Here is a 16,517-nt window from a genome sequence, read left to right as displayed (position 1 = left end):
TACTAGTTTTCTATCATATATACTTCAAGTAGTTGCTCTGCTGAGTGTGTTAAAGACATCCTGGTATTTTGCCCCTATGGGTTCAGTAGGCATATCTTAACAAGAGGGACACTCTCTTATATAACCACCATTATGCTGTACACAATTAACAGTTATTTCTTAATATGTCTAATACCTGGTCCATATTCAGAACTTTCCAGTTGTTCCAAAAATATCTATTTGTGGATGGTTTGTTTAAACCAGGATCTAAGTCAAGTCTACATGTTGTGCCTGTTTGGGGGTCTTCTAAGCCTCTCTTCATCTAGAGCCGTGCTCCTTCTTGCGCCACCTCCCAACCCCTGTTTTCTCCTCAGCTCCCGGGTTGGTTGTGGTTCGTAATGTTCAGCTTCTGGATTTGTCTGATTGCTTCCTTGTGACGTTACGTTTGTTCCTTTATCCTCTGAATCTCCCGCAAGATGGAAGTTAGATCTAAAAGCTAGGTTCGATTCAGATTAATCTTTTCAGTAAAACTACTTCGTAGGTGATGCTGTATATTTCATGTTGTATGATAAGATACTAAATTTAAATACTATCCTAGAGGTTATCTAGACCACTTATATTCAGATGAGAAAATTGAGGCCCAGCGTGGGTAACGGAACTGTCCCGGAGTCACCCCGTTATTTATGGTAGAGCTGGAGTTTGGACTCAGCATTTCTTAAATTTATTTTATTTTATTTTATTTATTTTATTTTTGGCTGTGTTGGGTCTTCGTTGCTGTGCGCGGGCTTTTCTCTGGTTGCGGTGAGCGGGGGCTACTCTTTGTTGCAGTGTGCAGCCTTCTCATTGCGGTGGCTTCTCTTGTTACGGAGCACGGGGCTCTAGGCGCGTGGGCTTCAGTAGTTGTGGCTTGTGGGCTCTAGAGCGCAGGCTCAGTAGCTCAGTAGCTGTGGCGCACGGGCTTAGTTGCTCCGCGGCATGTGGGATCTTCCCAGACCAGGGCTCGAACCTGTGTCCTCTGCATTGGCAGGCGGAGTCTTAACCACTGTGCCACCAGGGAAGCCCTGGACTCAGCATTTCCACTCTCCCACCCGTAATACAGATGTGCACATCGCCCTTAAGACATAAAGTGTGAAGCAGAACAGCCAAAATAAAATAACTTTACTCTTAAACAATTCTTTGCAGGTAGGGAATGGTCTGTTCATTAGCTAGCTAATTGTGAAAGAAATGGGTAGATGTTAAAAATCATCACAGTGGTGCAAAATGAGATTATGTGCTCTTTAGTTTTTTAATTGTCTTAGAGTGTTTTTCATGTAATTTAAAAAGCAGGGGCTTCCCTGCTGGCGCAGTGGTTAAGAATCCGCCTGCCAATGCAGGGGACGTGGATTCGAGCCCTAGGCCGGGAAGATCCCATGTGCCGTGGAGCAACTAGGCCCGTTCGCCACAACTGCTGAGCCTGCGCTCTAGAGCCCGTGAGCTGCAACTACTGAGCCCGTGTGCCACAACTACTGAAGCTCACGCACCTAGACCCCGTGCTCTGCAACAAGAGAAGCCACTGCAATGAGAAGCCCGCGCACTGCAACGAAGAGTAGCCCCCGCTCGCCACAACTAGAGGAAGCCCGCGCATAGCAATGAAGACCCAACGCAGCCATAAATTAATTAATTAATTAATTAATTAATTTAAAAAAAATTTTTAAAAAAGGAGGGTTTTTTGTTACAGATAATATTTATATGCATTTTGACACCATGGGAAAAGCCTTTTTGATGGAGATAGAAGGGAAATTTTAATAACTTCCAATATCTGTCTTTCATATATCATTTATGGATCTTAATTCATTTTATTTAGGAATATAAACTCTAAGATTTTAAATTTATCTTGCTTATGTTATACTTGGTATTTTTATAAATATGTGTTGCCTTTGATCTTTTTAAAGTTTTAATTTTTCCCTAGCCTTTATTTATTTATTTATGGGCCACACCACGTGGCTTGTGGGATCTTAGTTCCTCAACCAGGGATCACACCCACGCCCCCTGCAGTGGAAGTACAGAGTCTTAACCACTGGACTGCCAGGAAAGTCCCTCCCTAGCATTTTTATGTAAAATTTTAATGCGTGAATTGTTGTCACCTTTAGAGTTAGTACTTATTTCGAAAGCTGACTCAGGATGTTGGATGATAACTGTGTTTTGTTGTCTCCAGACCATCGGGTGCTTTCTGCTTGAGGTTGCCACCAAAGATCCCTCCCTTGTAGTAGCAGGAGAGGCTTTGGATGCCCTCTTTGATGTTTTTGCAGATGGTAAAGAAGCTGAAAGGGCCTCAGTTCAAATTAAATTGTTATCTGCTCTGAAAGAATTCCAGCCAGTCTTCAAAATGAAGGTATGTAGCGTTTTATTTAGAAATGCTGAAGTCTCCGCGTTCTATGGGAGGAGGGTGTGTGTGGTTCCCTCCGTGCAATCTCAGTGATTCATATAGCACTCCATCCCCAGTTCTGTGTAAACGCTTGTTGGCTGAGTCAGGGCTCAGTCTCCCTTTCTGTTGAATCACTGTGACGTGAGCCAAAATGGTGTCGACACGTTCCTCTTTCTGCAGCGGTTTAGAAATGTTAACAGTGCTTATGTGTAAGCACTACAGTCTGGCCTGCAAAGCACTTTCATAGACATGTTAAATTTATTTTATATCATGTAATGCATTACAGGCTAATTTCATTGTTACGAATATTTCCCTCTGGTGCTCTGAAAAAAAGGCAAACAAACTCCAAGTTGGCCTCTAATGGAGAACGTAGCTACCTTCATTTGCCCTTTTATTGATTGATTGATTGATTCATCAGAAGCATCAAAGCTAACTTTGAGTCAAAAAAATAATGTTCAAAAACTGTTTTAGTGGTTGGGGTAAGGCAATCAGAAATTTTAAAAACAGCGTTTGATCACATGTCCACGAATGTAAGTTTATCAATTCTCCTCTTATCTAAATCTCTACTTCATTTTGAGAAATAAAAATATTTGTATTTTTTGCTTTTACATTTTAAATTAAGCTTCTGCTTTTAAAGCTTTGTCAAGAGAATAGAGGCTTTAATGGAAAAGTAGCTTACTTTTGTTGCTTTCCAATACGTGTTTCTTTTCTCTCACAAGCTTCTAAGGCAGAATTCAGTTCCTGTGCCCAGAGCTCTGTGATAAGTTTTTAGGTGAATGTGATTGTATGTTTAGAAATTTAAACTTTTTGAATTTTTTTAAGGCATAAAAAATAGTTTTCTTTTGCAGAAGAAAAAAATAGCAGCACATGCCATGCACATTCTGTGTCACAGTTACATCAGTATTAGTTTAGGAACATTAATAATTGGTTTGTTTTTAACATTTTCATGTTTTGGCATCCCACATTTAAAAATGTAGTGATAGTGGCTGACACTTACTGAGTTAAGCTTCACCAGTAGGTGACTTTAGTCTTGGGGGGGGGAAAATTGATCAGTTTACTCTTAATTATGCTTTGTTTAAGCCTGTAGTTTTGTTTGTTTCTTTGTCTGGGTTTTGTTTTGTTTTGAGATGTAATTGACATATAGTGTCAGTTTTAGGTATACAACATAATAATTTGATATATGTATCTATTGCAAAATGATTACCACAATAAGTTTAGTTAACATTCATCACCACACATAGTTACAAATTTTTTTCTTGTAATGAAAACTTATAAGACCTACTCTCTTAGTCACTTTCAGATATATAGTACAGTGTTGTTAACTGTCATCACCTTGCTATACATTACATCCCCAGGACTTATTTCTCTTATACAGTTGATCCTTGAATAACACGGGGCAGATCCACTTAAATACACAGATTTTCTTCCGTGGTAAATACTACAGTACCACATTATCCGCAGTTGGTTGAATCTGTGGCCAACAGTAAACTTATTCCCAGGTTTTTGACTGGGGGGTGGGGAGTTGACGCCCTAACCACTGCACTGTTCAGGGGTCAGCAGGAACTGAAGTGTGTACCTTTTGACCACCTTCACCCATTTTACCCACCCCGATCCCCACGGCCTAGTGTTTATTTTTTAAGCAGTGAGAAGTTTTATTCCCACCTGTTCCCTGTCTCATGGGTAACCAAATTGAATGGTGTTTCTCTAAGCAAAGACAAATGCACCTTAGTATTTTCCCCCTTCATTATCCACAAGATGGTATAATATATTCACATTCCTGTACTTTATGTGCTTCTACTTAACACTGTCTCCTAGAGACATTTCCGTACCAGTACGTGGAGGGTGTCCACATTGTTCTTAAAGATCACAGGCCCTTTAAACTTCTGAAAAAGCAGTCTGCATGGTAAGGAGAAAATGTCCCCTTTCCCTGCAGCTGCAAGGAAAGCAGATGCAGTTGAGTCATCAGACTGTGTAGAAGCGAATGCTTTGAGAGCAGTGATGTAAACTGTGAACTAGGAAAGTAACCCCTAACCTCTGGAATGTCCATTGTTCTGATTGATTTTCCTACTTAATATGCCTTGCAGTGATGGTGATATTTAATTGTTTTTCTTTTCTCAAAGCTATAAAGCCCTGATGAAATTTCTCTGTTAGCCAGAACGGCAGCATGTAGTTTTTTATATGAAGCTCCTTTGTGAATGAAGCCACAGTTGCATTAAAGGCTGTTTGGTATATATTTAGCCCCAAATTGCATCTAAACACAATACAATGCATTTTACCAAAAAACTTCTTTAGAGCAGCTGTCCTCAAAAGTGTCCTGTATCCGCAGCGCCAGCATCACCTGGTAACTTGTTACAAGTGCAAATTCTCAGGCCCAGCTCCAGACCTACTGAAAATCAGAAACTGTGTGGATAGGCCCACCAGTCTGGTTTTTAACAAGCCTTCCAGATGCTAAAATTTGAGAACCATGGCTCTGGATTAGAGGTGAGGTATAGTTCACATACCATACAACTCATTCTTTTAAAGTCTACAATTCCGTTGTTCTTGTAACTATCAGTTAAAAGGTGCACAATCTTAATTTATCTTTATTATGGCTAATGTACTGTGTTCCATCACCTTGGAAGTGAAAATGTTTCACCAAAATCTGACTGCTGTTTGTTCTAAAAATAAATACACCACAAATTAAATGCTTTCTTATTTAAAGGAGTTAGTGATATATACCAAATCACATATGATATATTTTTGGCAGATACGGAAAGAAGGGAGAGCTAAATACAGTCCAGATCAGCTGTGTGTTCTTGACAACGTGAAGATGAACTTGAGAAGGTTTGTCGCTTATCAAGAAACTGTTGAGAAAAAACTGACTACTTGAAAGAGACCAGTCCTCGTCTCAGAGCGTTCAAAGCTGAAGAATACTAGAGGGTTTCCTTTCAGTGTGTGTGTTCCTGAAAGTCATTTTTTAATGCCTGTACACTAATTTGAAGTTCATAAAAACTCCAGAACCTATCAGAAACTCTTAAAAGCTCTGGGATCTGTGTGGCATTTCTAGTGCTCTCAGAAATGTTTCCAGCATATTCTAATCACTGGAAACACGAAGAGTGGAAACACAAGGAAATCTCAGGTGCTTCTTCACGAGCAGTGAAGACACTTCCAAACAATCATGTTTTCCTTGAATTTTGCAAAAAAGGAAAATCCGAAGCATTGCTTGGCTGCTCTTTTAAGCCATTATCATTTTATATTAGCTAAATCTTTAACTGAAATATGAAGACAAGCTTTATAAATTTTTTTTGGTATGAAGTATATCAATTATGCTTACCTTTTGTGAAGAGGGGAGTGAGTTGGAGTCATACACCACTATTTAGCAGACTATACTACTAGCTAATGAGCTCATGAGGTCATCGTCGTCCTCTGTACAAAAGGATCTGATCGGATACTGCTTTGGAACATCACTCCTTATTTAATTGGAATTTAAATGGAATCAGAATTGGAAGAATATGTTTTTTAATAAATAACTTTTTAATTGAAAGCTTTGTGTCTTGGAAGATCTTTTTTAAAATATCAGATAATCCTATTACTGCGTGTTTGCTTGCTAATGGATCTTGCTTTGAATATATGTGTGCTATTAAAAACAAGACTTTATACCAAGAATCTCCAGCATTACTGTCAATGTTCTTGAGGTAGTACGGTGACAGGTGGAGCAAAGGGAGGGAGCTTCAGTGCACATCATTGTCGGAGTGGGGCCCCTGGACCGGGTCTGTTGTCTGTCTATTTGCCTGATCAGAGGAGTTGTTGGAGATTTGAAAATTTACCCACTGTAGATCTCAGTTGACCTGTTAAAAGGCCCAATACCCAGCACAGGACTTAACTTTAGTTAACATCCATCACCTCACATACATTTTTTTTCCTTGTGATAAGAACCTTTAGCATCGACTCTCTCAGCAACTTTCAAATGTGCAATACGGTATTGTTAACTGTAGTCCCCGTGCTGGACATGACGTGCCCAGTCACTTATAATTGGAAGTCTACCTTTTGACAACCTTCACCCATTTTGCTTGCCCCCCACCGCTCACCTCGGGCGACTAACAATCTATTCTCTCTATGCATTCAGTTGTTTGGTTTTGGGGCGTTTTTTTGTTTGTTTTTTTAGATTCCACACATGAGTGAGATCATACAGTATTTGTTTTTCTCTGATGTATTTCACTTAGCATAATGTCCTCAAGGTCTACCCACATTGTCACAAATGGCAGGATTTCCTTCTTCTTTATGGCTGAATACTATCCCATTGTGTATATACACTACATTTTCTTTACCCATACATCCACTGATGGGCGTTTAGGTTGTTTCCATGTCTTGGCTACTGTGAATAATGCTACAATGAACAAATGGTGCATATATCTTTTTTTAAATAAATTTATGTATGTATGTATTTATTTTTGGCTACGTTGGGTCTTCGTTGATGCCTGGGGGCTTTCTCCAGTTGCGGCAAGCGGGGGCTACTCTTAGTTGTGGTGCACAGGCTTCTCATTGTGGTGGCTTCTCTTGTTGCGGAGCATGGGCTGTAGGTTTGTGGGCTTCAGTAGTTGTGGCTTGCGGGCTCTAGATCGCAGGCTCAGTAGCTGTGGCGCACGGGCTTAGTTGCTCCGCAGCATGTGGGATCTTTCCCGACCAGGGCTCGAACCCGTGTCCCCTGCATTGGCAGGCGGATTCTTAACCACTGCGCCACCAGGGAAGTCCTGCAGATATCTTTTTGAGACAGTGATTTCATTTCCTTCAGATCTATACCCAGAGGTGGAATTGCTGTATCATATGGTGGTTCTATTTTGAATTTTCTGAGGAATCTCCCTATTGTGTTCATAGTGGCTACACAATTTACTTTCCCACCAATATTGCACAAGGGTTCCCTTTTCTTCACATCCTCACCAACACATATCTCTTGTCTTTTTGAAAATAGCCATTGTAGCAGGTGTGAAGTGATAGCTCATTGTGGTTTTGAGAGACAAATTCTTCCAATGAAGAAAAGTTTCAGAGTTCTCCCTGCTTCAAATGTTTATAGCATATATTCATTTTCAAGGAGGATAAAATTTCCAATTTTGTAATCTTTCCCACACTTTCCAACCTATAAACATTATGCAAAATAACTAGCACAGGGCTTAGTACATAGTAGGCTCTCAATAAATATTTGTCGAACAAATAAATGTTAGTGATTTTCTGTCTTATTAAGCAAGCTTGTTGCAGTTTTTGAATGCAGAATCACCCTATGGAACAGTGGAACGTGAGTTATTACATTGGAAATGTGCCATCCCCCCAATGTTTTAGGCTCTGAGGCATTAAGAGTCTGTACTGCTACCATTTAATTTTGCTATTCAGAACAACAATAAAGATAGGAAAAGATTAAATATACTCTACCGCTGTTTACATAATAGCTCAGCAAGCATATGAATATTATTCATGCCACAGTAAAATAGAAACTGTAGTTTTTTATGTAGGAAAAAAAAGTCTGCTTTAAAATACAGTTATTTGCAAATTATCCAGAATAGTCCATTAAGCATATACACTCTTTTAAGAGTTGAAGTATAAGCTCATGTGAGAGCCTTTTTTCTAGAAAATATTTTTAAGTGTCCAACCTGCCATGGCATGTTTATCCAAGGAAATAAAAATCACTGCTTTACTTCTCTCTTTTTCTTTTTGCCTTTAAGATGGAAACTCATTTTAAAATAGAATTGATTTTGAAATATTAGTCATTTAATTACATTTCTTTATCTGTAGTTTTATCTTTTGCCTTTATCTAGTCTTTCAGAGGAATACCTTTGAGTAATTAAGATAGGGAAAGTTCTTATCTCTTCACCGTTCCTGTTCAGCCAGTTCTGTTGCAGGCTTGCTTCCTGCCTTTTTGAAATTGCATGGACCAATACTTGATTGTACAGGCAGACCTCGGAGATACTGGTCCAGAAAACCGCGTCAAAGCAAATATTGTAATAAAGTGAGTCACCAATTTTTTGATTTCCCAGTGCATAAGTGTGCAATAGCATTATGTTTAAAAAATAATGTACATACTTTTTTTTTTCCTTTTTGGCTGCGTTGGGTCTTTGTTGCTGCGCGCGGGCTTTCTCTAGTTGTGGCCAGTGGGGGCTACTCTCCGTTGCGGTGCGTGGGCTTCTCATTGCGGTGGCTTCTCTTGTTGCGGAGCACGGGCTCTAGGCGCATGGGCTTCGGTAGTTGCAGCACGCGGGCTCAGTAGGTGCGGCACGTGGGCCCTAGAGCACGCGGGCTTCAGTAGTTGTGGCGCGTGGGCTCAGTAGTTGTGGCTCGTGGGCTCTAGAGCGCAGGCTCAGTAGTTGTGGCGCACGGGCTTAGTTGCTCCGCGGCATGTGGGATCTTCCAGGACCAGGGATCGAACCCGTGCCCCCTGCATTGGCAGGCAGATTCTTAACCACTGCGCCACCAGGGAAGTCCTACATACCTTAATTTTAAAATACTTTATTGTTAAAAAATGCTACCCATCATCTGAGCTTTCAGTGAGTTGTAATCTTTTTTGCTGGTGGAGGCTCTTGCCTGGATGTTGATGCTGCTGACTGACCCGGGTGGTGGTTGCTGAAGGCTGGGGGCGCTGTGGCAATTTTTTAAGTCACCAGTGAAGCATCTCTTGACGCCTCCTTTCGCAAACAAGTTCTTTGTAGCATGCAAAGCTTTTGATAGCATTTTATCCACTTCTTTCAAAATTAGAGTCAATCCTCTCAAACCCTACTGCTTCCTTGTCAACTAAGTTTTTGCTCATCCATAAGAAGTAACTCCTCATCCATTAAAGTTTTATAATGAGATTGCAGCAATTCAGTCACATCTTCGGACTCCACTTGTGATTCTAGTTCTCATGCTGTTTCTACCACATCGGCAGTAACTTCCTTCACTGAAATCCTGAAATCCTCAAAGTCATCCATTAGAGTTGGAGTCAACTTCTTCCAAACTGCTGTTAATATTGATATTTTCATCTCTTACCATGAATCATGAATATTTTTAATGGCATCTAGAATGGTGAGTCCTTTCCACAAGGTTTTCAGTTTATTTTGCCCAGGTCCATCAGAGGAATTGCTGACTTTGGCAGCTGTAGCCTTACAAAATGTATTTCTTAAATAAGACTTGAAAGTGGAAATTACTCCTTTATCCATGGGCTGCAGAATGGGTGCTGAGTTAGCAGGCATGAAAACAACATTAATCTCATTGTACATCTCCGTCAGAGCTCTTGGGTGACCAGGTGCATTGTCAATGAGCATTAATATTTTGAAAGTCATCTTTTTTTTTTCTGAGCAGTAGGTCTCAACAGTGAATTTAAACTATTCAGTAAACTACGTTGTAAACAGATGTGCTGTCATCCAGACTTTAGTGTTTCATTTATAGAGCACAGGTAGAGTATATTTAGCATAATTCTTAAGGGTCCTAGGATTTTTGGAATTGTAAAGGAGTATTGGGTGCAACTTAAAAAGTCACCAGCTGCGTTAGCCCCTGACGAGAGACTCAGCCTGTCCTTTGAAGCTTTGAAGCCAGGCATTGACATAACCTCTCTAGCTATAAGTCCTAGACAGCATCTTCTCCCAGTATAAGGCTGTTACATCTACAATGAAACTCTGTTCTTTAGTGTAGCCACCTCATTAGTGATCTTAGCTAGATCTCCTGGATAACTTGCTACAGCTTCTACATCAGCACATGCTGCTCCACCTTGCACTTTTATGTTATGGAGTTAACTTCTTTCCTTAAACCTCATGAACCAACCTCTGCTACCTTCCAACTTGCTTCTGCAGCTTCTCACCTCTCTCAGCCTTCATAGAATTAGAGAGTTAGGGCCTTGCTCTGGAATAGGTTTTGGTTTAAGGGAATGTTGTGGGTGGGTTTGATCTTCTATCCAGACCACTAAAACCATTTCAGCTATAAGGCTGTTTCACTTTCTTATCATTCCTGTGTTCAGTGGAGTAGAACTTTTAATTTCCTTCAAGTACTTTTCCTTTGCATTCACAACTTGGCTAACCGTTTGGTGCAAGAGGCCAAGCTTTTGGCTGATCTAGGCTTTCACATGCCTTCCTCACTGAGGTTAATCGTTTCTAGCTTTTGATTTAAAGTGAGAGACATGCGACGCTTCCTTTCACTTGAACACTTACAGACCAGTTAGGGCTATTAATTGGCCTAATTTCAATATCTTTTTGTCTCAGGGAATAGGGAGGCCCAGTAGAGGGAGAGTAACGGAACAGCCCGTGGGTAGAGCAGTCAGAACACACACAAAATTTATTAAGTTCATCATCTTATCTAGGTGCAGTTTGTGATGCCCCGAAACAATGACAATAGTAAACATCAAAGATCTTTGATCACAGATCGCTGTAACAAATATAACAATAATGAAAATTTTGGAATATTGTGAGAATTACCAAAATGTGACACAAACACAGAGGAAGCAAATTTGTAAAAAACGCCGCTATCTGTGAATTGCAAGGTATGCCTAATTTAACTGATATATAGGACATGAGCAATTTTAACACTCTCTTCTCCATATCCAAAAACACTTTGTTTTCAGCAACAGTAACCTTGTATTATACTAGTTTAAAACATCCGCTTTTAGGAGCAGAACACTTCCTTCCTTTCCTTGCCATTTTATTTTTATAAAATATGGATTTATAGTATATGGTCAGTCCATATATTCTGTCCCCTTCAAAATAAAATCTGTCATCGTCTCTGTCTTGTTACTGCTTAGATTTATTTTTTTTAAAAATTTATTTTATTGACGTGTAGTTGATTGACAATGTGTTAATTTCTGCTATACAACAAAGTAATTCAGTTATACATATATACATTCTTTTTCATATTCTTTTCCATTAGGGTTTATCACAGGATATTGAATACTGTTCCCTGTGCTATACAGTAGAACCTTGTTGTTTACTCATTCTATATATAATAGATTGCATCTGCTAATCCCAAACTCCCAGTCCTTCCCTCCCCTACCACTCCTTCCCCCGGCAGCCACAAATCTGTTCTCGATGTCTGTGAGTCTGTTTCTGTTTCATAGATACGTCCATTTGTGTCATATTTTAGATTCCACATATAAGTGATATCATATGGTATTTGTCTTTCTCTTTCTGACATACTTCACTTAGTATGATAATCTCTAGGTCCATCCATGTTGCTGCAAATGGCATTATTTCAGTCCTTTTTATGGCTGAGTAATATTCCATTGTATATATATGTACCACATTTTCTTTATCCATTCATCTTTTGATGGGCACTTAGGTTGTTTCATGTCTTGGCTATTATGCTACTATGAACATAAGGGTGTATGTATCTTTTTGAATTATAGTTTTTGAATTCTAGTTTTGTCTGGATATATACCCAGGAGTGGGATTTCTGGATCATACGGCAACTCTATTTTTAGTTTTTTGAGGAACCTCCATACTGTTTTCCATGGTGGCTGCACCAATTTACATTCCCATCAACAGTTAGAAAAGGAGGGTTCCCTTTTCTCCACACCCTCACCAGCATTCGTTATTTGTAGATTTTTTAATTATGGCCATTCTGACCAGTGTGAGGTGGTACCTCATTGTATGCTTAGATTTATTTCTAAGTGTTTATTTCTATTATAAGTGGACTGTGATACTGATAGATTGTCTGCTGCCAAAGTAATTCGTGGTCCTTTGGATGGTTCTGCCCCAGGGCTTGGACTGCTGTGGAACCAACACCAAGTCAAGTGTTCGTGAGACATTTGTGGCAGGAGCAAGAGGCCTGTGGTCACAATGGTGTCCTCTTTGGGGCAGCAGTTTCTTACTAGGCCGTTCCTATGGCTGCACCAGGTCCCTTGTGCCCTGTGTCTGCATTTCCTGCCCATTGAGAGAAACTGATTCTCCCTCCCTCTCATCAGTTTTGTGAGCTACCCTAGAACTTTATAATAAACCTTATTTTTTGATAGCCATGCTGTTTCTGCTGCTTGCAACCTAAAAACCCTGGTTGATAGGTATCCTTCTAGAACTTTCTGGGCACATCCATCTAGACATACATGAATGTATTTTTTCTACAATAGGCACATAATGTTCTGCAGCTTGGCTTTTTTCTTTAACAGTAATTCAGGGATGTATTGTCATGTCAGAATTGTGATTAGGTCTTAGGGTAAAGACCTAATCTTTAGGTCTTTAGACCTAAAGACCTAAAGACCTAATCTTAAGGTCAAGACCTTTCTTCTTGAACGTGAAAAATCACTTCGTTTCCACTGGAGCGTCTGTTAGATCTTAGCTTGATAGGTTGGGGTGAATTTGCTTTTCTAGGCCTGTTCTTTTTTTTTTAATTGAAGTATAGTTGATTTACAATGTTGTGTTAATTGCTGCTGTACAGCAAAGTGATTCAGTTATACATGTATATACATTCTTTTTCATATTCTTTTCCACTATGGTTTATCACAGGATACTGAATATAGTTCCCTGTGCTATACAGTGGGACCTTGCTGTTTATCCATTCTATATATAATGGTTTGCATCTCTAGGCCTGTTCTTGAGACAACACTTTTAAACATTCTTTTGAATCTTCCAGTGGTTTGGAAAATTGAATCTCCTCATTTGTTGGACCTAATCCCAAACTTTTATTAAAAATAAACCCATAGAAACTATAAGATAGGGACCAAAGATTTTTAGAAATCTAGTACGTATTTTACAGTAGTAATTCCTAACCTTTTCTGGGTCATTAATTATGCTGAGAATCTAATGAAAATTATAGACGCTTCAAATAAATGCACTGCATTAGTTATCTCCTGTGTAACAAATTACCCCAAATTTAATAGCTTAAAATAACAAACTTTATTATCTCACAATTTCTGTGGATCAGGAATTCAGGAGCAACTTAGCTGGGTGGTTCTGCCTCAGGGTCTCACAAGGTTGCAGTAACGATGTCGTCCAGGGCTGCAGTCAGCTGAAGGCTTGACTGGGCTGGAGGGTTTCTTCCAAGGTGGCCCATTCACTTGGTTATTGGCAGGAAACCTCAGTCCTCATGACACAGCAACCGGCTTTCGCCAGAGTCAATATTCCAAGAGAGAGAGGAGAAAGCTGAGATGCCTTTTATAACCTATTTTCTTTTCTTTTTTGTTGTTAAACATCTTTATTGGAGTATAATTGCTTTACAATGGTGTGTTAGTTTCTGCTTTATAACAAAGTGAATCAGCTATACATATACATATATCCCCATATCTCTTCCCTCTTGCGTCTCCTTCCCTCCCACCCTCCCTATCCCACCCCCTCTAGGTGGTCACAAAGCACCGAGCTGATTATAACCTATTTTCAAGAGTATGAAAAAGAATATGTATATGTATAACTGAATTGCTTTGCTGTACAGCAGAAATTAACACATTGTCAATCAACTATACTTCAATAAAATTTAAAAATTAAATAAATATAACCTATTTTCAGAAGTAACACGCCATCACTCCAGCCATGTTCTATTCGTTGTAAGTGAACCAATAAGTCCAACGCACGCTCAGGAGGAGGAGAATTAAGTTCCACATCTTGAAGAAAGGAATAGCAGAGAATTGGTGGACATATTTTTAAACATACATACCTTTATTCTGCATCAGAGTTCAGATTGTTTATGGAATTTTTCAGTTCACACATGGACATCAGGTTGAGATTTGTGATTTTATACTGAGTTGGTTACTCTTCTAACTTTAAGTCAAAAAGTATTCTGTGCACTTCTACATGCAATTGTCTATTGAATTAATTTTTAAAAATTTTATTGAAGTATAGTTGATTTACAATGTTGTGTTCATTTCCACTGTACAGCAAAGTGATTCAGTTATACATATACACACATTCTTTTTCATATTCTTTTCCATTATGGTTTATCACAGGATATTGAATATAGTTCCCTGTGCTATACAATAGGACCTTGTTGTTTATCCATCTTATACATAATAGTTTGCATCTGCTAATCCCAAACTCCCAATCCTTCCTTCCCCCATCCCCCCTCCCCGCCTCCCCCCCGCAACCACAAGTCTGTTCTCTATGTCTGTGCGTCTATTTCTGTTTCATAGATAAGTTCATTTGTGTCATATTTTAGATTCCACATAGAAGTGCTATCATATGGTATTTGTCTTTCTCTTTCTGACTTACTTCACTTAGTGTGATAATCTCTAGGTCCATCCATGTTGCTGCAAATAGCATTATTACCTTCTTTTTTATGCTGAGTAGTATTCTGTTGTATATGTACCACATCTTCTTTATCCATTCATCTGTCGATAGACATTTAGGTTGTTTCCATGTCTTGACTGTTGTAAATAGTGCTGTAATGAACGTAGGGGTGCCTGTATCTTTTTGAATTATAGTTTTGTCTGGATATATGCCCAGGAGTGGGATTGCTGAATCATATGGTAACTCTATTTTTAGCTTTTTAAGGAAACTTCATACTGTTTTCTGTAGTGACTACACCAATTTACATTCCCACCAACAGCATAGGAGGTTTCCCTTTTCTCTGCGTCCTCTCCAGCATTTGTTATTTGTAGACATTTTTTAAATTTTTATTTTATTTTATTTTTTGGCTGTGCCTTGCGACATGTGGGATCTTAGGTCCCCAACCAGGGATCGAACCCGTGTCCCCTGCATTGGAAGGCGAATTCTTAACCACTGGACCACCAGGAAGGTCCCCCATGTAGACTTTTTAATGATGGCCATTCTGACTAGTGTGAGGTGGTGCCTCATTGTGGTTTGCATTTCTCTAATGATGAGCTAGATGTAATTGTCTATTAACAGATTTCTTTATTCATTCAACATTTAGTGTTTTATTAAACAAATACTGCCCCCATTGTTATCTTTTCTCCACATTGGAGTGAGAGTAGTCTTTTTGAAACATGAAATAACTTACGTTGCTTCCTTGCTTTTTGCTCTAATTCTTCAATGTTTCCCATCACCCATAAGATAAAGTTTAAAATCCTTGCTATCCCCTGCAAGTAGCATGATTACATGTCCAGGTTTGCCTGAGAGTCCAGCCTAATTATTAACACTACTCTATTTGACTATCAGAAGTGCTCTGGAAACTAATGAGACAGTGTAAGATCCAGGATTGGGTCTGGGACCAGGATACAAGCAGCTCTAATGGACATAACTGAGACAACTGACCAAGTTGAATTTGTAAGGTGGACTAGATAGTAGTATTTTATCACTGTTAAATGTCCTGATTTGATTACTGTGTTTATGAAAGGGAATGTCCTTGTTCTTAGGAAATACACATTGACACATTTAGGAGTAAAGGAGCAGGATGTCTCTGACTTACTCTCAAATGATTCAGAACAAAATTTCATCTCTATATAAATGTAGAAAGAAATAAAGCAAATGGGGCAAAATGTAAAGAACTAGTGAATTGGGTAAAGGGTACATGGGACTTCTCTGAACTATTCTTGTACTTTTCGTTAAGTTTGAAATTATATCAAAATTAAAACTTAGAAAAATAATGTTTTTAAATTAGGGGGAAAAAAGTTCTCCAGTTTAGACATTAAATTAAATGGCATCCTAACCATAACCCCCTGCTTGACCCCTGGTTCCTCCTGCTATCTGCCTCGCTAAGTTTCAGCCATTCTGTCTTTTATTCAGTTGTTTGAATGCACCATGCTCCTCTGTGTCACATGTGTACGCAAACCCACCATCTGGCTTCTTTTCCCACTTAATTTAGGGAACTCCTATTCATCCCTCAAAACTCAGCTCAAATAGCAATTTCGCAGGGAAACTTTCTCTAATCCTCCAGACAAGGTCAGGAGTTAGTGTTCTAGCCACTCATAGCATCTTGTACTATATACCCTTCCTTTGTAGCACTTCATTCTTCATCAGAATGCTAGCTCTTGCCTGTGTGCCAAGCACGCAGCTTCTGAAGACACCAAGGTAAGGAAAATGTCTTTATAGAGCTTATGGACTCACAGGAGACAGACATAGTCAACGTAAAATTACAAAGGTGAGAAGTGCTACGAACAGAGAGTACAGGTTGTTATGAGGCCATAAGAGAGACTTGCTCTAGTCAGCGAGGTCAGTGGAGGCTTACCTGGACACACAGGAGCAACCCGAGAGGTAGGAGAAAAACCAGAAGAGTGCAAAGACAGGGGCACTAGGGAATGCTTTCAGGAGGAAGGGGCCAAGATCGT

General features: G+C 39.4%; 1 protein-coding gene across 3 annotated transcripts in view; it reads left to right on the top strand.

Moving 5' to 3' along the window:
* HEATR3 (HEAT repeat containing 3) overlaps positions 1-16,517 on the top strand; it is a 77,252-nt gene that overhangs the window by 41,513 nt on the left and 19,222 nt on the right. Inside the window, exons 15-16 of one of the 3 annotated variants that reach the window (XM_079908495.1) lie at positions 2,174-2,350; positions 5,130-6,062. The exons of 1 other annotated variant lie outside the window; for it this stretch is intronic. In XM_079908495.1, coding sequence (XP_079764621.1) covers positions 2,174-2,350; positions 5,130-5,252 — 300 coding nt within the window. In that variant the 3' untranslated portion in view covers positions 5,253-6,062. Of the gene's footprint in view, positions 1-1,352; positions 2,117-2,173; positions 2,351-5,129; positions 6,063-16,517 lie in introns of those variants that run through there. One more of the 3 variants, XM_079908496.1, reaches the window with a different exon arrangement.

Source organism: Stenella coeruleoalba, assembly GCF_951394435.1.
Source record: "Stenella coeruleoalba genome assembly, chromosome: 20".
Taxonomy (NCBI): Eukaryota; Metazoa; Chordata; class Mammalia; order Artiodactyla; family Delphinidae; genus Stenella; species Stenella coeruleoalba.
The sequence above is the reverse complement of the archived record's forward strand: the minus strand, read 5'-3'. Positions and strand labels throughout refer to the sequence as shown.